This window comes from Chelon labrosus (genome assembly GCF_963514085.1).
Source record: "Chelon labrosus genome assembly, chromosome: 10".
Taxonomy (NCBI): Eukaryota; Metazoa; Chordata; class Actinopteri; order Mugiliformes; family Mugilidae; genus Chelon; species Chelon labrosus.
This window is the reverse complement of record NC_140360.1, coordinates 8,011,582-8,034,934: the sequence shown is the minus strand read 5'-3', so window position 1 is coordinate 8,034,934 and position 23,353 is coordinate 8,011,582. Positions and strand designations below refer to the sequence as shown.

The window sequence follows — 23,353 nt, the reverse complement described above, 5'->3', positions numbered from 1 at the left end:
GTTTCCGTGTCGCAGTGAGGCGGAGAGGCTAAGTTAGACGTCAAACCGCAAAACGACCCCCTACATCATTAACATAGTCTGCTCTGGTTGTCGATCCGCCTTCCGCCGATTTGCTTTTTTTCCGCCGCTGTCCGCGTCTCTCGTCTTTTTTTCTGTTTCAGGGGCGGCGGTGGATGCGCGTCTGGCCGGCTGAAGGTGAGATGCTGCTGGAAGGGCAGTGGGGTAACGCTGCTGCTTATCGGCCTGCCTCGGTCACCACAGCGCCCTCTATGGATGGATCGCAGAAGGGCGTGGTCTGCATCCCGTCTCTTTAAAGTGGTACCCACGGCCTCAGCATCATCATCAGCCCAGCAGCCTTTAAACACGCAGGAGGAAACCAGAGCCCTCCACGTTGAGGCGTCACATCCGAAGACAGGACTGACACATGAGTTCATTAGTTACTGTAAATCATTATATCACAAACAGATTTTGGCCCTTCTCTAATATCTGACTGTATTTCCTGAAAGTAATGCAAGTCTTGGTTGTTTAAAAGTGGAAACCTCACCCTGAATGAGCATTACAGTATTTGATGAGGCATGATGATGCAGCACAATGTCCAGACTGACAAGACATTTTCATGCCAATTAAAAAAATTGATGATACTTGCAAATGCAATCCAGAAAGCTTGCAGGTCCAGGTACTATTTGATGAACGCATCGTTTCAGCTGCGCTTCTTCTATAAAAGGAAGCAAAAAACAGAAAATACAATCCTACGTGCACCTATAGCAGTCTCTACTTTCAAATTACAGTTGTGACTATGACTATAAAATGAAATTAAGCTATTTATTGGATTATATGTTTAAAATAAGACTTACTATGTGAGCGAGCAGGAGGGATGTTCTATAAGCTGCCTCACCAGTTTCCATATCCTCATATTCAGAACAGAAATCGACACAAGGTGCATTTTCTGTAAATAGTTTAATATTAAATAAAAAATGACTCCCATATAAAAAAAAGAAAGCTACAGTCCACAATTTAATCATCTTTTTTAAACATAAGTATTGAACGCAAGGGGTAGAATGAGAAAAATACTTAATTACAATTCCCAGAAAAATTCACAATTCATTGTTTTCTCTCGTCTTTCTCTAACAATATAAAATCAAAATAAAACACATTAACTGTACATATGTACAAATCTCCAAGTGTAGAAATTGCATAATCTGCTTTCTTTTTCACTTTTCTTTATTTTTATTCATTTTTTTTTTGCCATTTTATTTATTTATTTTTTTTTAAATACAGCTAGAGATGCCAGTACTCATGGGGCAGGGCAGAGTGTGGAGGAGAGCTCCAACAGTGACATGAGGAGACAGAGGGAGGATATCACTCCAAATCCACAGTAACACACGGACTCTACAGATCCACATAAGACATGATCGCTCTCTGCGTTTTAAGTATTCCAGCCATCCATTCAACCAAAAGGACATACAGTACTTTCTATAAACTCGGGGGTTCCGTCTCAAAATTAAATCCTTCTACACTTTTTTTTTTGTCTCGTGGCTGGTTGTGTGAAAACTCAGTCGGGTCTCCATCACACCAGAGCTACATGTAATTCTTCACAGAGAAAAATATCAACACAGCATGTGAAATGTAAAAGGGTTGCCAAAAAAAAATAAAAATAAAAAACGGTGCCAAACGGTGCTCAAGGTTTTATGAACTGTTCGCAATTTGCTGCAAATATCAAAGAGCCACAGTGTCACTTGGTCAGCGACTCATGTGAACTTCAAACAAATGATTCATGTAGATATCATTCAGAAGCATCTCACAGGACACGTGGAATCATATCCAATGATCTGTGGTTGATGTAAACTACTAAGAAACCATATCATTTCCTTGGCTTGACCCTTTTTAAGGTCAATTCATGCTATGATTAAAAAAAAAAATAAAAAAAAAAGTTATTTCCTTCTTATGTTCTCTTTCAGCACCTTCTGAAAACCTCAGGAACGTTTCTTTGAAATACAACTGCAGAGAGCCCGTTTTTTATCTGACTGACAGACAGGGTTTGGTTTACCGAAACCAAGAGTCGGATCAGCAGGGGGCTCAGCAACAGCACTGTTGTCCCAACGCACACAAACAAAAGCACACACTCACCCGTACGTGTACACACTTAACAGAGAGCATCGTTCAAGTAGATGGGCTTTATCCTGACTCACAGTAACACACTGATGAGAAGAAAACAGTACTTGTTATTTCTATATGTTTTCTCGTGGATATATTCCTTACAACAACCTAATTGACAGATCCTTGATCACAGTGGTTGACAATATTTTGTGACCTAGACCTATAAGAGAAAAACCTAAAGGAGAAAAAAGAATCCACAAAATCTCTTTTTTCACCTTTTAAAAATAAATTTATCCGACTAGATATTCTTTCCTATGTACTTTTTCATAGTGGTTGCCATAACAATGGTTGACATGACAACAGCATCATATTAGTGCAGTTGATTTTTTCTTTTTAATAATAATAATAATAATAATAATAACAAAAAAAAGGACTAAACAGTAGTGATGAGGGTGGAGAGATGGAGGGGAAATGAAAAGGCGTCTGACTGCCTTTTCATTGGTGAACAGTTCTGACTGACGGCGCCCTCCACCAATCACTGCCTTTGAGACCGGGCGCCTCGCCGCCGCCTGCCACGCACTGACCTCTCAGGCTTCAGCAGTGCCGTCTGGAACGAGAGGGAGGGAGGGAGAGAGGGAGAGAGAGAGAGAGGCAGAGAGAGAGAGAGAATTTAATGACACATCAGCCCCCTCTCTTTCCAAGCGGTGGTGGAATGACTTTACAAGTGCAGTCAAAACTGCACAATCATTTCCAGATTCCAGAAACATTTCTCCACAGGAAGTCCTTTACGCAATTAACCCTTCTGAGTTACAGAAGGGCAGAAAAATAAAACACTACAATTTAAACCACTACTGTTTGGAAGATACAGAATACATTTTGCTCTGAGGCTTTAGGACAACAAAGATTAAAAGATCATAAACCATCCACAAAAATGGAACAACTGGGCTGATGAAGACCTTGTGACATAACAGAAAGCTTCGAAACTAACATTAGACTTGTGTAACATGAACTGTCTACTGTATATCTTGTACTCTTGTTTAAATGCTGCATGTATGATGTACTCATATGTATGTATGACAGATGTATGTATCGTCTTGTTTCTTCTGCTGCTCTCTTCTACTCTTTTCTCTCTTTTTGATGTCTCCACCTGGCTGGCCTCAAGCAGATAGTTCCCCTCCACATGAGCTGGATTCTGCTCAAAGTTTCTTCCTGTTAAAAGGGAGTGTTTCCATGCTACGGTCGCTTCAGTGCTTGCTCTGGAGGTTTTAGACTCTGGGTTCTGTAAAGCGCCTTGAGACAATAGGAACTGTTATATTTATTTATTATATATAAATAAAATGTATTTGATTTCCTCTCCCAGAAGCTATTTGAGTTATACGATTAGTGCTCTATAGCCAAGCTAGCAGCTTTGTGAGGCTATACTAAGCTACATGTTAATGTATTCATCCCACACCATGCATACTTAACGCAACGTTAAGTATGAAATGACCTCGGTTCAATACACTCTGTGAGTCAAACAGCTACAGTCAGCTCTAGCCAAACATTTTGCCAGTGCCCCAGTTATTGTCCGACAGCCATGTCTACACCAGCAGGGTTAGCCTTGCAAACTGGACAAACACTGTGACAAGTTTATGAAACACAAATGCACTTACTCGCACTACTGGGTTTAAGGTTTGCGCAGCTCAGCCCAACATGTGGAGCTCACGCTGAAAATAAGTGACAAGTTTTATCAAACACGATGGTCCTGTCCTGTCCTCTGTGTCTTCGGAGTGAGAGAAAAGGAGCGTCACTTTGTGCTAAGCTTGAGTGCCTTAACCTGCCTACGAACCAGCCGGCCAGCCAGAGCCTTTCTTTGTGGAGTTTGCATGTGATATGCATGTCAGGTTAAGAGTGAATCTTGGTCTGTTTCTTTGTGTTAGCCCTGTAATAACCCTAATGTCATCTGGAAGAGGCTGCAGCTGCCTGTGACTTACACAGTATTAGTGGTAACAGATAATGGAAGGCATTTAAGTATAAAAGTATGAAACTGAACCCTGAAGTTTGCTTATAATTACGCCCCTAGTGAGCAGGCTAACATACTTGTGAAGACAAAGCAAACAAGTTGATGCTTACCAGGCATGTTCTTATTGACTGTCAATATTTAAGCCATGGTGCTAACTGATACTCAGGAGCAAAGTTAAGGCAGATCAAATTGCCGCTGAGACATTTCACTCAAAACCACAAATAATTTGAACCTCATGCTGGGTTTGAGAAAAGTCATGGCACAGCTAGAACCATGTCGGGCTGCTGGAAATTAACAACACCAAATTCAAACATCTGAGGGGAAAACAAGACATTCTTTAAAGTAAGGCTGGAGGGCTTGGAAAGAGCCTGATTCAAAACAGTTTAATATAACGAACGAGGGAATCAAAACAACGGATATGCAAGTTAAAGAGGAAGAGCTGAGCCTTACTGTAGCCTTGGTTTCCTCTAGTGCTGTAGCATCCATGTCTCTAAAGTCTTCTAACACATTCTGTAGCCTGATAAAGAAAAAAGAAACACGTGACTATACCGTACTGTGTAGCCAAAGAAATATGACGGAACAGCGAATCAAAGATTTTACAGGAAATATTTTATCCAGGTGATTCCTCGTCTAGAGAATATTTCAAAAGAGAACTATCAAAGAGGCAGCTTACGTTTGTTTCCTTTTCCTTCCTCTTCTGGCTCCACCAGCTGCTTCGGTTTGATCCTTGTAGAGCAGAAGCAGAAAATTACTTCAGTTATCATCTACTGGTGACTTAAAATGTGGCTACTCTAGACCATCACAATGCTTTCTACTTTTGTAGTCAGTAAAATTCTGCTGTCTCAACCAGATAATGACCCACTTTTGTTGGGTGCTGTGAGTTTGAAGGACACAGAAGTCTCAGACACTCACCATTTCCTGTTCGGTGTTCAGCAAAGTCCCTGCTGTCTCTTCATTAGGCATCCCACTGCATCCATCCCTAGGACTGAGGTACCCGGCATGGGGAAGATGTCCCTGCCTATCCACCCCTGCCTCCACATAGGGGCACACAGCTGCAGCAGGCCCAGTACAGTCTGTCTTGGCTTCCTCTAAGTATATGGGTGGCAGAGGAGGCTCTGGGTGGGTATGTCCCTCTACCATGACCGGTTTCCTTTGTAAGTGTGATGTAGACTCATCCTCAGTAGGTTTGGGTGTCCCTTGAGCTGGGGAGTGGGCTGCAGCCTCCAGGTTGAGTCGGGATAAGTCTGGGTTGCGGATGGAACAAGCCCGACGTGGGCTGAGGGAGACTGGGGCACTTGCTTGGGGGAGAGTTGGGACGGTGGTGGACGGGGTATGGTGCTCCACAGGGAAAGAAACAGGCGGTAAGGCACAGAAGGGTGAAGTGGGATCAGTTGGCCCCAAGTGGACCCCGTCTTCCTGCTCTTTTGCACTGACTTGAAGGAAGGAGGTATAAATTGTGTCCATGAAAGAGGTGTAAGGATCGATAACGGACCTGCCCTCAGAACCTCGTTGAGTGGGTGGAGTGGATTCTTGGGCCGGGGATGGAGCTAGATTGGGAACAGGACTTGGGACCACTTCAGGCGAGATTTGACTAGCTGGCATGTCTTCCTGTGAGGCAGGGCTGTGAGTTTCCTGCAATGACACTGGCTTCTCTCCTTCTGAGTGCGGTGCAAGATTCAGCTGGAGGAAAAGAGAAAAGCAAACTGTTACGCTCAATACAAATCAAAGAAATAAATGCAAAAGAATCTGAAAGCTAATTATCAACTCCCCCCAAAAATCACTTCCACATTCCCAGACACTGAATCTGATCTAATATTTATATAGACATAAATATTGATTTAATGTGTATCGAATGACACATCATAACAACAGCTGAAAAGGGGATGTCGTTCTTCACAAGCTACAGCCTGAATGTAAGCAAATCTCTTATGACGTAATGTGCCATGATTATGTTGTTGGGAATTAAAATAACACTGAGCTGCAGTTGCTGCAGTTGCGTCTTCTTTCTGCTTCTTTTCACTGGAACCTTGAAGGCTGTGCCTGCCAATATGAGTGAACGTTTGGACAGCAGCTGGGTGCAAAGTCAAGATGTCGCTACGTGGCATGCAAATCCGTTAACAGAATAAAGCCAGCTTAGAATCAAGTGCAAATTCACAAAGGATGATGAGATGGAAGCTGTCTAGTGGGGTGGAAGCAAATTGGAAGAGCCTTGACGTCATATTTGGGAACAATATTAGTATTCAAGTAAAACATAGAATCACACGATATCCTCAGGTAACACTAATCCCATGTGAATAGTGCTAAAGTTTAGTGATTCCAAGTTTCCATCCAATTGTGCAGTGCAATCCAGTTTCTATTCACACTTGACTGGCACATGAAGCAAAATGCTTGCAGTTAGAGCCAGGTCGTCATGAAGGAGACGAGTGCTGCAACACAAGCAGGCTGGGGTTGACAGAGAGTACATTTCCATATGCTTAATACACTTTGGTACATGCCATTTTTTTTACCTGTATGTTGTTGATTATATTGATGGCTCCATCAGGGCCCTGCAGCAGTGGCATTCCCAAAGCAGAGGCCTGGACTGGGGGTAGGAGAATCGAACCTGCTCCAATTCCCATCATGTTGTGTAGGCCTGCGATGCCAGGAAGATCTCCTGCAAAGACACAAGTCACTGATATAATGGGCTACTGCTAAAGGGCTTCAGTGCTTACAAGTTTAACACTACAGAGACATAGCTCATTTAATCCTAAAATAATAAATGTAATCTTTAGGACGATTTATTGTAACTATATAACCATTATTGACTAACTCACCTAATAAAGCAGGGTTAAGCAAAGTAGGCAGTAACTGTTGGAGGATGTGGTTGTCTTTGCCTTGGAGAGAAACGGGGATGAGGGTGTCAATACCAGCATCAGTAGGTACCTGAAGAGTAGAGGACAAGATTAGAGTTCCATGCAAATTAAATAATGAATTCACTGTTCATAATATGTGGGGATGGGAGAAGTATGGGAGGACAAGACAAATTCTTTCCATTTTTAATTACAAAATGAAACTAAAATGTGACAAACAACAGATTGCTGCAGGGGAAAACACTGAAGCAGTTATAGTAAAAAGCATTCAGGTTTTTGCAGAGTAACTAGGATGAACTCCAAGGAAACAGCTATAGGAGATGGGGAGCCTACCTGAGGTTGGGTATGTTGGGTTTGTTGTGCAGGAGCTAACTGGGTGTTGGGAGGAGGGTGAAGCTCAGCAGAGCTCAGGGCAGCGGAGAGCAAGGCAGGGCTGAGGGGCAGGAAGGCTGCAGGGGGAGGAGGAAGAGCGGCAGAAAGGAGCAGAGACTGTAGAGCTTGGATAGAGCCCTCAGCTCCTGCAGGAATGGGAAGAAGGCCCTGGGTGACCTCCAAGAGCCCTGGTCCTGTTAGGGTGGATGGATCCAGGAGGCCAGAGGTCTTGTCCAGAGTGAGGCCTTCCAATGTGGCAGGGATCTGCTGTGACTGCTGAATTGGAACTTCCAAGCTGACCTGGCTCAACTGACCCAGCGCAGATAGAGGTAACAAAGAGGCGTGCTGTTGCCCGAGCAACAAGGAGGCCATAAGCAGAGCCTGAAGACTGGGTTTTTCACTTAAATCAGCTTCCTGTCCTGCAGAAGAAGGGAGTGGGTTCAGCATGCCCAAAAGGTTCAGTGGCAGCTCCCCTTGCGCACCACTCAACAAGGGCAACAAGGGAAACAGAGGGTTATTGTTAATGTGTTGTTGCTTCTGATGTTGATCTTGGTTTTGCTGCTGTGTGTCTTGTTGTTGTTGTAGCAGTAGCTGCTGCTCCGACTGCTGCTGTTCTGCAAGATTCTGTTGTTGCTGTGGTGTAACACTGGTAGGAATTTGTGAATGTTGGCCTCCCAACCACAGCCCCCCTAGGGGCAATGAAGCTAGGACTGTGGAGTCCAGGATAGATGGCAGACCTCCTGTGGATGACAGCAGCTGAAGCAGCTGCTCTTGGTTCATGAAGGGGAAGGCCTCTGCCAAAGGTAAGGGAGAGGTTGAGTCGCCTACAGCTGAAGGAGTCGGGGGGCTGTTATTCTCTCCTTGGCGAGAGGACACAGTGAGTCCGGGACTGGTGGCTACTGGAGATTTGGTCAATGTGGACACCTTTGGGTCCACATAGCCAGGCTCCTCTGGTCCTGTGGGAAGGAAATAAATAATTTCTGTTCAGGCTGACTTATAACGCAGTATAGAAGAAGAAGAATCTTAAGTTGAACAGTTTGTGTCTGTAGTGTTAACATTTAATTTACAAGCTAACAATAACTTTGATTCGGAGAAACACACACAAAGGCTACAACCATCCGAAAACATGCACATACAGTAGACCTTGATTATGCCACAAGCATAGCTCACAATCACACTTGAATGAGCAAATACTCAGAATTAGGTTTATATTCACCTGTAGTGTGATTTCCTGGGGAAGACATCTGAATATCAGTGCTATGGTTGGAGGAATTGCCCTCCCCCTGTGGAACAGTGGAGGATGCTGCGAGGAGGGCCAGGACATGGTTGCTGAGATCAAGGGGCTTTGGGGAGGTGGATATCCCTATAGAAACACTCCCTTGAGAATGACTCAGGTCCACTGACGTAGATGTGCTGTTACTCCCCGCCTCCGTTGCCATAGCGCTCTGCAGATTATCAGTTGGTGGATGCTTGTCAAAGTGAGACGTGGATGTTTGCTGAGATGGACTGCTGCTGTTGTGGAAAACTAAATTTGAATTGGGCAACACTGTAGGAGGAGAATCTCTTTGTAGAGGACTTGATTTAGTAGACCGAGAAAGAGACTGGGACTGCACTAATATGAATGGAGAGGAGGTGGGAGGAGGAGAAAGTGGCTGTGGCACCAAGGATAGAGGATTAGTGTTATCTGTTCGGCCTGGTGACCGGGTCTGTGGATGCCTGACATTAGAATGAGGCGTCAAAGAAGGAGATAGACTGGGGCTCTGTTTATTAGTGTGTCCACTTCCTTCAGTGGATAAAGATCCAGAGTGAGCTGAGGCAGAGTTGGAGGCTGAGGCCTGTGCATTCTGCACACTGAGCAGGTGTAACAGAGCAGAAAGAGGCTGGGTTGGAGGATCCAAACAAAGGGGTGTAGGGGTTGGGCCTGTAGTGAAATCCAGAGCCTCATTTGGCCGAGGAAGCCTAGAAAGGTGTGCTGTTGGTCGGGGAGCAGGGGGCCTGGTTATCTGCCCGGGGAGGAACTGGTGATGGTTATCCAACAGGACAGCATTCTGGTTTTGCATGGTTGAGGTAGAGGAGGAGTGTAAGGAGGAGGGGAAGGAAGCTGAAGAAGAGGAAAGATTGATAACTGTAGCAGGAGTGGCATCCTCTGGTGGGGTCTTCCACGGCCCGTTAGCCAGATGCTGGGGGTCTCTTAGCATGCTGAGCACTGTGGGAGACCGCCGTTGTCTCTTCCTGTGAGATGCATTGCGTTCTCCTGTGGGAGGCAGGTGGGTTGAGGAGGAAGCCAGGGACTGGACCAGAGAGGGAGATGGAGGAATGAGGACGGTGGAGGCTGCTGCAAGAAGGGAGGGATGGGGAGGCCTAGTAGAAGCGATGGAGGAGGGAGAGTGGCTGTTATGTAAAGTGCTGTTTGTTACCTTTGATGGATGCTGCTGCTGCACCTCTTTCAGGACATCCAGAGAAGAGGGTAAACTCCCTGGGTTGCTGGCCATATGGGAGCTCTGGCCCTGGGTTATCTGGTTAGCCAGCTGCGCCTTGGCAGCTGCAGAGAGCAAACTACTTGCCGGAAAAGAAGCTGGGTGTGGCCTCTTGCCCTGATGGCTATGGTGGTTCAGAAATGGCCCCAAAGGTAAACTAGAGGGCCCTGCAGAGTTCAGCCCAAAACCTGGTGCTCCTGCACTGGAGGTCAGAGTCTTGTTGCTCTTTGAGGGCTTCAAGGAGAGAGAATGGGGATTACTACAGCTTTGGTTGGTCAGTAAGGAGGGGTTAGTAGGGTTTAGGAGATGGTGATTATTAGTGCTGCTGTTGCCTGAGTTCTTAAACTGCTCCAAGATGTCTTCCAGCTTGTATTTGGGGAAGTGGGGACTGAGGTTTGGGGAACCACTTGGCATTGGGGAGTGTGGAGAGGAAGAGGCAGATTTCCTCCTCTGAGACAAGTTACTTCCCATGAGTCCTCCTCCTTCTGCTGCTGACGAGCCTCCTCCGTGTTCAGACAGAGATGAAGGAGAGGCTGAAGGGTGGCGGGACCGCTGGTGAGGAGACACACACATGTTATGGACAGAGGGAGAGCGGGAGGGAGATGGAGAGAGGGGAGAGCCTCCCACAATGGCAGCATGAGGATGGTGAGTATGAGTCTGTGCTCCTCTTCCTCCACTACTAAGTGCCATTGGGGAAGAGGGAGGAGGTGAAGAGAGAGGCCCTAGCCGTGGAGAGCCAGGAGTCTCCGGAGTTTTGGGTGTTCTTCGACCTTGACTGACGCTCTGAGGTGTCGGGGTGCGGGGTGACCTCTGGGCAGTGCTGTGAGTTGGGAATGAGGAGCTGGAGGAAGATGTGGAGGATGCTGGGAGAGAAGAATGGTGAAGTCTTCTTAAAGCATCTAGGGGATGGTGAGAGTTTGTGCCTGTGTGAAGGACTGGGGAGGAGCCATTGTGTGGGTATATAAAATGGTGGGAGGATTTGGGGCTGCCACATGGGTTTGAGTGGAGATTGCTGTGGGATCGAGCTGGGACTGGATGGAGTTTTGGATAGTAAATGCTGCGGTCCTCTTCTTCACGCTCCGAATGTTCCCCCCTTGGATCACGGCTGTCCACACGACTGCTCACCTCTGGAAATGTGAAGACATACACTACTTGTTATTTAACTTTCCTGCTTTCATAAAATGATTACTATATGGGTTATAAACTAATTACTGTGAGTGAAATATCTGCCATAATTACATTGTCAGGTAAAGCACCTTGATGTTTTATTTTACAGCTTTGCAACATCACGTCATCCTTTTTTCAATGTCTCATGTTTCCAGCTCTGAAGTACAGCACTATTATTCATATATCAACCAGCAGAGAACATTTTAGAATACAGTACAGATCAATCAGCCCAGCTCTATGTGTCTGAATGCTGCAGCACTGACAGGATGCAGGTGTTTTCACAACAACCTTCTCACACAAGATTTATAACAATCACTGTCTGCTCATGTAGATGCCCCAAACCACTCTGGCCTACATCTCACAATTGCACACATCTTCAAATCTGTTTTATATTAAAAAAAAAAAAACATCCTCCACATGAGATTTTGTTTAAAATAGGATAAATGAAAACATAATGGTTTTTCTGATGAACAATGACGTTTATGCAAAGATCTTAGCGGAGCAAGCAAAAAGAAGAGACGAAAAGAGCACAGACTGTGGAATTGTAAAAGGAACATTAAAAAAAATAATTATAATAACAACCTCTATGCTTTCTTCTACTTTCACAGAAGAATTTCTTTTGGCTAACTCTTCTCTATCATCACACTTTTTAAATCCAAAATGCTGCCACGCATCAGCTTTCAGGTCTGATGGTGCACTCAGAATTGGAGCTTCTGTAAGCTTTTGGTCTCCCTCTCATACAAAACGCTCATGAGACCTGACTGCATTATATCAATTTACAGTACATGTTTATTATTTTATTATATACTGTCTGACAACAGAGATTTAAAAAAAAAAGTGTATTCTGTCATTTACCTGGATGATGAAAGTTGGCAAAGGGAAGTTGTGAGGCCTGCATACTCCGACACAGAGCAGCCATCGCCACCACTTTCCTGCGGTGATTACACAGTTTGGTCATGTCCTGCTCTGCTTTGCCTACTGGCTGGCTGTGCTGTTCCACCTTCACACCGAGAGTGAAGTTGAAAACCTGCATACGAAATGAAAGAGGATTAGACAGGATTCAGAAAGAACATTAAGCATACCATTTTATCAAATTTAATACAGCTGAGCACACCACTGCATGATGTTTACAGTCGTGTATGCATTAGGGCAGGGCGATACACACTCTTTGTACTGCACTTTATATCACTGTTGTGAAGTTGTACTCGAGCCTTTGTTAGCAACTTGTTTTGGGCACTCTCTACAGAATACAATTTTTTTTATTGTTCTTTTTACAACCAAGCTCTTCTTTGATAGCTAGATTCCCCTCTGTGTCGCTCTCTGTGTTGTCGCTGCATACAGGACTAGTGAATGAGTGAGAGGGGAGTGGCAGGCTGTGTTCAGAGAGGACGGCAGGCAGGGCAAGATGAAGTCGAGCAAGACTTGTGAGAGGGGAAACAGGTGACTAGGGAGCTCTCTAAGAATAGTTTTAGCACAACATCAATATGTATCAATATAAAAAAAGAATATGAAAGATTTACCTTATGGATGATAAGCGGGCACTCCAGACCACATTTGCAGGTGCCATCAGTCAACAGATAGGTCTTGACCTCATCCAGAGTAGACAGGACGATGCCACTGGGACTACAGGAAAGAGGTAGAGAGAAATTGTAACAGAAAAGACAGACTGAAGCACGTTCAGTCATCAATCCAGTAATTCAAATTCTGAAATTATATTTTAGCAATGGTAATATGATAGAGAACACAGCTAGGAAATTAGAAATGCACATAAAATGATATCAGAGAAATCTAATTATTAAACAATTGTTCCAAGAACGGCCTCAAAGTTTCAGTGTAACAAAAAAAAAAAACCCAATGACATTGAACAAGTCACATAACAGGAACAGATGAGGTGTGAGGATGACAAACTAGCATTGGACGTATCAAGGTTATGACTAACATCCATTGCTGCTCATACAAGGCTAATACAGTTCATATTATAAAATGTCATATGTCACAAGGCTTAATTCTGAATAGGACACAACCCACTGTTCAACAAAATATGTGTCCAAGAAAGTAAAGGCAGAAAAAAGAAGAAAAAGACCTTGCAGAACAACAGGAGGAGGCAAAATGGCCTCTGTGTTACACCTGCAGTGAATCAGTGAAGGAGGCTTTAAGCTGCTCTTAAAAATGATTAGTCACAGCAAAGATGAGAGAACCTGTCTCTTTGGCCATACAGGGAGAGGGGATGTATTAAAAACGCAGGTATATTAGTTTTTCATCTCATTGTCTGCTCCCTGACAAAGACCTGGTGTGGGGTCAAACAGGTAAGAATTTAACTAATATCCCCCACTAAACAAAGTGTTTTTATATATGTCCCGTCCTGGCTCCGCTTATAAGAACACTTATTTGTCTTCATTGCAGAAAGGGGAACCCTTCTTGGAAAACTAGACTTGGTGCCACAGTGTTGTATGTCTCTGCCAACCGCTGAAGTTGTAGTTTACATGCACTGCTGTCGAGACTCATTTAATATACTGCATGTAGTGACGACTTCATAGGAATTTTTGTTTTGTATTTTTGGGCATAATACAAATCATCTCTATATTGACATCTATGGTAAGAAGGTGAAGAAAGCGGACTCCTACTAGACATTTGTGTTGAACTGAATTACAGTTACTGGCATAAGAATTCTTGAGTTATGGGCAGAGACATGTTTTGTGGGGTCACAGTAATGTGGCCCTTTCATCATCAAGTTTTCATAGTGGGATAAATTAAAGGATTATCTTATTATGTTGCAAATAAATAAATTTGGAGAAATTCCCTCCATGTCACCCTGATAAATGGCATTAACAAGACAGGTGTAGGATAGGACAGATAGGACAAATATGAGATCGCAGTGACATTGACCTTTGACCACCAAAAACTAATCCATTCATTTCTATTCAGGTTTGATATTTTGTGTGATAAGAAAGTAATGGATGAACAACAGGAGGGATGGATAGAGAACCTCAAAACATAACGACAAATAATACATTATTGTGCAAATGAAAAATAAAAAATAAATAAAAAATAAAAAAATCCCAACAACTCACAGTCATCTTGCCAGGCCATGTCCCTTAAAAACTTGCATTCATATTCATGCAGAATTAAGCTGACACACACACTCATTCATACAGGTATTCATTGGTATAATTTCAAAAATCCGATATCCAGATATAAATAAACATCAACAATAGGTCTTCGTATGTTTTCTGTTCCGCTAAACACACCTGACGTAGATCACTTGTCCTCCTTCCACTCTCCTCTGCCAACCGATGGGGACATGTATTGCAGCGGTGTGGACACCATCCTTGTCCCCACTGACAGTCTCACTGCCTCCCATCATTGTGTTGCTGCGGCCTGCCAGAACCTTGAAAAAGCAGCAAAGTGTTGATGCAGCTTTTTTTTTTTTTCTTTTAAGGTTATATTTGGCATTTCACCTGACAGTAAACAGAAGAAGCACAGCGAGGGAGTGACCAGCAGTAGAAGTCCAGGTCCAATTATAGCGACCCGCTTGCCAAATGTGCAGGTCACACTGAACTCACTACCCAACACAAAATATCACTGTTGCAATATCAAATATTATAATATTTAACCCTTGACATCTTGATGAAGTCTGCCTCGCTTTAACAGAATCGAGAATTCATGCATGACTAGTTGCAAACTAAATGTATTGCACTAATTTAGCCTCAGTTACTGTTGCTGAGACTTTCCAGACATATTTTCCTCACTAAAAATGTCTCATAACATCCACTAAATGCTCTTTTCTTATGTCTGTACTCCAGATGATAAAAGTCTGTAGAGAATGTCTTCTGTTTAAACGAAAAATGTGATGTAAACATGTCACTAATGGGTGTGGCCACATCAAAATAAATAAATTATATATCACTATGAGGAATAAAATGAAATGATATATAAATGTAACACTATGAGGAATAAAATGCTACGTACCTTGTCATCTTTGGGAAGCCAGGATATGTTTTGGCTAGAGTATCCACTGTCCAATGTACATGCTGGTGGGTTAAAAGCACACAGACTGCCAGTAGAACCTGACTTGTCTAAACACCTGGACTTTCTGCAGCTACGAGACAGATCCTCAACTGACGGGGCGACTCCTACAGATGTTGTTTGTTCGGTTCACATCAGAGTAGGGGCTTGGATTAAGACGGAGCGCCTGCAAAGAAAAGTGGAGGTGGATTATGTAATCCGGCAGGGACAGCCGCGTTAAATAACTCACGCAATAAACCTCTCCTACAGCTGATCTGATCGAAGCGCACTTCAAAAATGATCACATCAAATGCATTACTCCACCATACAACACAACTTCAGAACAAGCTGTGGCTACTTTGAAGTAGGAGGGTGTGTTTGGGTAGGCCCGTGGTTTACTGAATGTTTAGCTGCAACATGAGCAGTTGCCATCCCACCAACCAACTCAGGAGCTAACACGTTAGCAACGTAAAAGGAGACTAGACTTAAACCTCATTAATTCGTTGTTTAGTCCGTTGTAAAGTATGTCCAGCGTATAATTTCCCCCACCAACTACACGGCTGAGACACGGCAGCTAGCGTCTAGGCTAACAGCTAAGCTAGCAAGCTACACTACTTTGTACTATGTTGTCGTGACAGCTGTCAGGCGCACAAAACACTCCGATGCAAAACTCTTGCATGTTAGCTACGGTAACACGAAACGACCCATGCATAATAATGCCACACAAGAAAACACAGTGAATTGGCTCACCAGATTACACTTAGTTATGAATATCCGTAAGCTAACGGCAATATTAGCAGGACCTACCAACCTTTCTCTGCGTCAAGCTCTGTGTTGGCGAAGTTTTGGAGTCTTCGCTTTTCTGGCTCGCGGGAGAATCAAGAGTTAGCTGGCTGGCTAACGGGCTAGCCAGAGAATGTTTTGAAAACGAATGATACTTTAATAAATTGCCGTAAAATAAACCATTATATAATCCAAACCATGTACTTGCGCGGTCAATCAGCTCTCAGCATTTATGTAACGCCTGCAAGTCCGAGTTAAAAACAAAGGGCAATAACGCTTCATTTTTACTGGGATATCGGGGGCTAACGTATCGGCTAGGCTAGCTATGAGAGCTAACTGAAATTTACTTGATTCTGTAGTGTCCCAACGAGACTGAAGGATGTCCCGCTCCCGGTCTGCAGCTATCCAGCCGTTGCTTTGGTTTCTGTTCTGCTAGACCGTGTAGCATTCAAACGTATTCCGACAACCATAACGACCCATGTAATCCTCAATTCACAGTTGTCCACTGTTTTTTTTTTTTCTTCTTACAAATTCCGAGCAAAAAAAAAATAATGGAGTTTTCTGTCGGGCATGCGCATTGAGAGCTTAGGGAATATTGTACCCGACATGCAACGGGACCTTTGTAGTGTTCCAGACAGACAAGAGTGCAGTGTGGAGCTCCTTGATAGAGGACATGATAATGACAGAATAATAACAGGCCCGGGATACACGGCTGCTGTTAACAATTACGCATTCTCTTCCACCTTTCTACACCGAATGTTTGCCCATTTAACTCATCAATATATAAATATATGTATGAAACAGACTAAACATTTAGTTTGTATGTTATTGAAAGTATTAAAATAGGCCTAATTAATTGCATATCACATACAGGATTGCCCTCAATTCCCTCGTTTCCTTTAGCAATTCTTCGATTTGCACTTTAATCTTTTATATTATACTGAAATGTCAGCAGATAAAGTTAAGCAACTGCCCTCACAGTGTGTGTTTGGTGTGTAGCTACCCTGATTTTTTAAAGTAAAATGTTACGGGGTATAGGAACCCAGTGTCTTATATGTACTAATGTCTAAAAAGTAATTCCTGTATTTAATAGAGCATGGACTGGAAAAATCCTGTGAAATTGTTAAATAAAAAGCGACAGACATTTTTGTGTTGGTCTTCTTGCTTTGCCTGGGCTCCATAGGGTGAAAGGACGAAGGCCAGTGAGTCGGTCTCCGTGGGTATATGTACGTTGTCTGTGAATAAGTGAGACAAGGAGGCAGAGGTGTAAGTATATATGTACGATACGTAATGAAGACCGAGGGAGAGAAAGTATCTTATTTCCCCTCGTCATCTGGGCTCAGTCTGAGGTCCTCAGCTGTCGCAAACTGTCAGCTTGACACAGGAGCGCTCGGCCTGGCATTCACACACGCGCGCAAAAATCATAGGTATACAAATACGGATAAATCCTCACACCCTGGAAAGATTCTGGAAATCACCTAAACAGAGAATATAGAAGGAGCACAGAAAGGGGACCAGACTGTGTGACCGTGGATACAGCATCCGGAGGGCCTGAAGTGAGGAGGCTGGTTGTTTTGATTCATCTAAACCGACTGCACTTGTCATTTCCAGCAAGTGAAGAAACGATTCACAGAGCTTCACCAACACACCACATATATACAACTTTGGACAAAAGGTAGGCTTATGATTCTGTTCTAGATGTGTTTAATGCAAAAGCTCTTTGTATAGCAGTCCGTTTATTTAAAGCACTTTCAGCAAGGAAGTTACATTTCAGTTTAAAATAGTAACTTGATAATGAGCACGTCGAGTGCAATATTTTTTCCAATATACATAATCTGTTTCTTTGTTTGTTTGTTTTTTTGTTTCTGTAATACTTTGTGGAATTTTGTTATTTTTTCACTGGCAGAGGCACCCAAATTTAGCTGTGATGAGATTGAATTTCACAAACTTAGAATAGTTTGGGTCAAGTAGACAAGTGTGCTCAAACACTGTGTGTGTGTGTGTTTGTCTGTGTGTGAATATGCAAGTGCATAGCTAGTTTCTGTTTGTACTGTAATACACTGTAATTTTCTCATTACTAATTCAGATGCCTGTCAATCGCTGTCAGTGTCTTGCATTTTTCTGACCAATATTTCTGTGTTAAAGTTAATTTTGATAGTGAATGACACATGTTGGGCCGGTTTATTTTTTTGCCTACTGGATTTCATTCAGTTGTCTTAGAAAGTTCAGGAATATGCATATCGCTCATAAACCATACTAACTCTTCCAGCAATATGACATAATAGCTGAATAGACTAGTTATTCAAAATGTAAGGTAAGGTAAGAAAACATAAGTCTTTAAATGAATAACTTGTTTATTCTTTAACTTACCGCCTTTAACAAACAAGTTTAGCGTATATTAATAAAAATAACTTTGTTTTCTTCCTAGGTGGGACAGTATTGACACTGTCTACACCACATCATGGATCAGTGAGTATACTCAATTGAAATCAATATTATCTCCTCTACAGAATTTTTACATTGCTTGCCCTAACCTGCTGCATTTCTTCACCATCTTTACAAACTTCCATTCACACTGTAGTGAGTTAAACGAACCATGTAAAAAAAAAAAAAACAGACACTCCCAGATTCATTATCATCCATTATCCTTCTCTTTCTGTACAAAATAATTATTAAGCTGCACCTTGTTCCTTTGAGGAAATCGCACTATTTTGAGGTGAAAGGGCAATCTGATACTGGTACAAAGCATGTTGGTTACATCAGGTCATTCAGTGAGGTTATCAAACATTGTAACCCCCTCTTTACACAGTTTTCTTGTATGATTACCGGAGGAAAGACAAGAAGTCACATTTGGAATCACTCTTATCAGTGATTAATAATTTATGGCTGCACCAACTGATCCTCCTCATGACTTTTTGCATTTTACTTTGTGTGTGTTAGGGAGGATGACAAACATTCTGTGGATATCCACGACAACCCTCCAGCTCCTGACAATGTAGTGAGAGAGGACGGAGACACTGTGAGTTTCAGCACCATGTCAACCCCCCACTATTAGCAGTGCCATTCCCGGGCTGTTTAAAATAGCCACCAGCTGGGACAGGATCGCAGAGCGGCGTCAATTGGAAAATATGAGCTCTGTCTTTTATAATCCCGTGGGATAAAATAGCACTGCTGGCTGATCTGTGATCGATGGTCACTGAGGATTTAATACGAAATGGGATTTGTTAGATGCTAAAAAGTAGATTTCTTCTCTTGCACTGGTAACCCTTAAAGGAGGCACATGAAAGCATAGCCTATGGAATATTTTTTTATTACTGACCGTCTGAAGTATGCCGTTCGTGTCTCCAGGTCTATTTCATATATGAGGAGGAGGTGGAGGTGGAGGACAAGGATCCTGAACCTCCTCCAGAGCCTGTAGTCCGTGTCAATGATAAACCCCACAAGTTCAAAGACCACTACTGCAAGAAACCCAAATTCTGTGACGTCTGTGCTCGCATGATAGTATGTAAGTATGATTTCTTTTCTTTTAAGGAAATTAATACACATTCAACAATATTATGTTTTCTTATACTTGTGATGTTTCTTTGCACCTTCTTGATTTCTGGCTCCACTGACATTCCCTTGATCATCTTTCAGTGAACAACAAATTTGCTCTGAGGTGTAAAAACTGCAAGACCAATATCCACCATTCATGTCAGTCCTATGTTGAGTTCCAGAGGTGCTTTGGCAAAATTGTGAGTTTGCTATTGTGTGCTGGGTTTGGATTCACCTATCAGATTCTGCAGATTCCTATTACTTTGCTCTCAGTGAGACAAATGTTGTCTCTGTGGACATTACTAAAATGGGTGGATATGTTCAAACATGATGTTCTCTGCTTGTTCTCTGTAGCCACCTGGCTTTAGAAGGGCCTACAGCTCCCCCCTGTATGGCAGCGACCAACCAGACCCAAGTGAGTCCATTGAGTTAAAATATGGACTTGTGTGTCTTGATTTGTTAAACTTATATGCAGTTCTGCTATCATTAAGACAACTGAGGTCATATCCGTTGTATTAAGAATTGATTCCTGGTTATAGCCACAATTAAAATCTTGAACACTGAGAATGTTTTATAAGCTACATGTTTGAGTATTTAAATTCTTGAATTTAATACTATTCACAACTAAAAATAATGCAGAGACATGGCAGTATGAAGACAGCAATTTTATTTTTTTTAAAAATCAAGAAAAGAAGAAAGAAAATAAAGAAAATAGGTAGCCAAATAACTAAAATATCACTGCCTATAGAAAACCCTTTAGCTCTGAATTTTGTTACACTTAAATGGGAGCTACTGTTTTTTACAACCTGGCATAAAATACAATTGTTTACTCGCCCATATAACTTTGGTGTCATTTGGAGCCGTTTGTCAGATATTTAGATCCGTGTATATCCATATAGTGGGAGTGACTGGGGCACCGCAACGCAGCCTCTAAATAACGCATTATCTGCCGCCAAACTCGTTCATTTCACCAATATTTTGTAATGATACGCTAGTGCTATTCCCCTTTGAGTCCGGAGTTACCTGTTATCATCATCCGGGGTCTGTAGATTGATCTACTAACCTCTAGCCTGGATGATGTCATCCTGCGTGGCTTGTTTACCTGTAATTTACTACTGCTAGTTTTTTGCAACATGGCTGAATATTTTTCCGATTCTGAGGTTGTGGACGACGACTTTGTTTATGATGGACGTCCTTACCGTTTTGAGCCAGAGTATACGGGTGAGGAGCTCGTTGAAAGGAGGATGTGGAGAGAGAGAGAGAGGAACAGCTAGCCAAAGAACAACAAACCACTGCACATCCATGAATAAATAACAGGTAACTCCGGACTCAACGGGGAAGAGCGCTAATGTATCATAACAAAATATTGGTGAAATGAATGAGTTTCGCAGCAGATAATGCGTTATTTAGAGGCTGCGTTTCGGTGCCCCAGTCACTCCCACTATATGGATATAAGCGGCTAAATATCTTCTGAAGGACTAAAAATGACACCAAAGTTATATGGGTGAGTAAACCATTGTATTTTATGCCAGAAATAAGGTCCAGGTTGTAAAAAACAGTAGTTCCCCTTTAAGGCTGGCTCAGAAAAGTATTTTACAACTTAAAAATTACTACCAATTGTAAACTCACTGAATTGTCAATTAAAAGCAACAAGGGCAGGGTGCTTTTGCAAAGACACTGATTTAACATTTGTAAAATCTCTAATACCTCTTTCATAAACCAGACAACCCAAACAGGAACGACCCTGTCTTTGACACCCTGAGGGTTGGTGTCATCATGGCGAATAAGGAGCGCAAAAAGAATGAAAATGACAAGAAAAATGTGAGTGTTAAACTTAATTTATTTTTTATAATTATAAATCAGAGCAAAGTCTCCAAGTGTAAAATCCTGAAAACGCTATAAGCTTTATGAGTAGCATGTTGGTAAACTATATGTCTTACATGTATGTATTGTTTATTATCCTTAAATGAGCTGCCCAGGGATGCAAAAAGAATTTCAGCACAAACCGACAAATAAAGTTGTATCGTATCGTATCGTATGTATCGTATCGTATTTTAACAGTGTTGTGTCCTCTAGATGATGATGATGATGGAGGAGGAGGAAGAGGAGAACCAGCAGCCCAAAGAGAATGAGGAGGGAGGAGAAGGTTAAAATTAACTCATTACGCTCTCTCTGTGTATTATTAAATGTTTGTTGTGATTAGAACAGCAGTTTTGGGATGCATAGACATTTACCTGAAATAATGAAGACAACTTGTAAGAATTTGTTCTCCTTTTCTAAGGAATGTGTTGTTGACTCTGGTGTCTGATGTTCATACAGGGAAGCCTGATGATAAAAAGGAGAAAGGAGGAGACAAAGCAGATGACAAGGTGATAAAAACAGTACAGTTTAACTGTCGAACAGCAACCACACCCACACATATTTTTGTTTCAGATCAGTATCATTTGTCATGTGCACTACATGTGCTGTTATTTCAACAGAGTAAGGGTACATTCTCCCAGTCCCACTATTACCTGGCGCTCTACCGCTTCAAGGCCATCGAGAAAGATGATCTTGATTTCCAGTATGTTTGAAAAATCACTATACTGTTTTGAAAATAATTTAATAAAGTGTAAAGCATTCATTCATTGATCAATTTAATGAAATCTATTTTAATTTCCATAAACTGAATACTAATTTTTTTTATTTTTGTCTGTGTTCCAGCCCTGGTGATAGGATCACAGTACTGGATGACTCCAATGAAGAGTGGTGGAGGGTGAGTTTTAAATGTATGCTGTTTTTACTTGCTTTCATTTGTTTCTGATGACAAACTCAAGTCGAACTATCTGTATTGTCAGGGAAAGATGGGAGATAAGACAGGATACTTCCCCACCAATTACCTCATAAAAGTGCGCGCATCAGAGAGAGTTTACAAGGTGACCCGCTCCTTTGTAGGGAACAGAGAAATGGGACAAATTACACTAAAGAAAGATCAGGTAACTTAACTAATATGTGTGTAATTGAACAACATGCGACAACATTATAATAAGATTTCTTTTTGGGGTTATTATTGCCCCTTAACAAGGCTGAATAGATCTCAAATCTATCAACTGTATTTTGTGTGTTTCAGATTGTGGTGAAGAAAGGAGATGAGAAAGGTGGCTACTTGAAGGTCAGCACTGGACGCAAGCTGGGCTATTTTCCCGCTGATCTTCTGCAGGAGATTACTGTGACATAAACACCATGATATGCAATAAACAGGCTGTAATAAATGTTGATGAACATCAGTACAAACTGAGTACATCACTTTTGGGATTCAGGTGCCTTCAGATTTTCTACATTTCTTTCCTAAAATCTAAATTTGCTTTTGTTTGACCCTGACAATAGAAATGTATTTGCTGTGACGTGTTTGTGCCTTTGTCACAAAGTGACAAATGATTATGTGAAATGATTTGGAAGTTTGTTTAGTTACATTGTACATATATTTGGACAATGTTTTAAGTTACTGCCTACAGATTCTAGTGAGCTTAATGTATATCCTTGGGACACAGGGTGTAAATCTAGACAGCCTTAGTAACAGCTAGAAGGAATTTCATTAGTTGATATAAAGGTATAGGATTCCTGAAGGATTCAGATTATACAAATATTTCTCCCTATATTTCTACAAATATTTGTACATCTCCATCTCACAATAGATTAGTTAAGTGCAGCCATGACATGAACTTTGTGTGGTTATAGAAGCCAAAGTATGGCAAATTATTATTAACCGGCATTCCAAAACAATGAATATAACATTTATGCTTATATACCTATGGTTAGGCAATAAAAGAACTTGCCTGGCATTTATTTATCAATTAAAGTAAATATTAGAATTGCAATTATTCTCAAATAAAACATCAAATGACTTTATTTACAAAGTTTGCTGAAAAATAAATAAGTGTAATCGCTGAAGTCCAAATAATACGTGCATTAAACATGAAATACACTAAAAAAATTACAATCATCCTGTCATTCATTGCTATTGTCTGAAATGAGTTTAGCTATGTCATGATCAGAGAACTCCACAATAAATAGCAGTGTTTCTGTGT

General features: G+C 42.0%; 2 protein-coding genes across 3 annotated transcripts; one reads left to right on the top strand and one right to left on the bottom strand.

The window, feature by feature from the left end:
• Positions 1 to 940: 940 nt before the first annotated feature.
• On the bottom strand, positions 941 to 16,499 carry mbd6 (methyl-CpG binding domain protein 6). 2 transcript variants are annotated; one of them, XM_084553227.1, is made up of 13 exons: positions 15,781 to 16,499; positions 14,934 to 15,156; positions 14,213 to 14,352; positions 12,485 to 12,587; positions 11,820 to 11,991; positions 8,537 to 10,924; positions 7,282 to 8,276; positions 6,913 to 7,021; positions 6,607 to 6,752; positions 5,012 to 5,779; positions 4,773 to 4,825; positions 4,550 to 4,616; positions 941 to 2,704 (listed from the first exon to the last, which is right to left on the bottom strand). In XM_084553227.1, exons 3-13 carry the CDS (start codon positions 14,326 to 14,328, stop codon positions 2,633 to 2,635), a joined length of 4,989 nt encoding a protein of 1,662 aa, XP_084409353.1. In that variant the 5' UTR covers positions 14,329 to 14,352; positions 14,934 to 15,156; positions 15,781 to 16,499; the 3' UTR covers positions 941 to 2,632. The 2 variants fall into 2 exon arrangements, with proteins under 2 accessions (XP_084409353.1, XP_084409352.1); XM_084553226.1 differs by having other exon boundaries at positions 16,100 to 16,499.
• A 1,714-nt stretch (positions 16,500 to 18,213) lies between these two features.
• stac3 (SH3 and cysteine rich domain 3) lies at positions 18,214 to 23,062 on the top strand (the record flags this gene model as incomplete). The annotated part of the gene is made up of 12 exons (XM_084552549.1): positions 18,214 to 18,221; positions 18,693 to 18,771; positions 19,101 to 19,257; positions 19,389 to 19,486; positions 19,641 to 19,701; positions 21,010 to 21,107; positions 21,363 to 21,432; positions 21,606 to 21,655; positions 21,767 to 21,849; positions 21,990 to 22,041; positions 22,124 to 22,261; positions 22,396 to 23,062. 12 exons carry the CDS (start codon positions 18,214 to 18,216, stop codon positions 22,501 to 22,503), a joined length of 1,002 nt encoding a protein of 333 aa, XP_084408675.1. The 3' UTR covers positions 22,504 to 23,062.
• Positions 23,063 to 23,353: the final 291 nt, after the last annotated feature.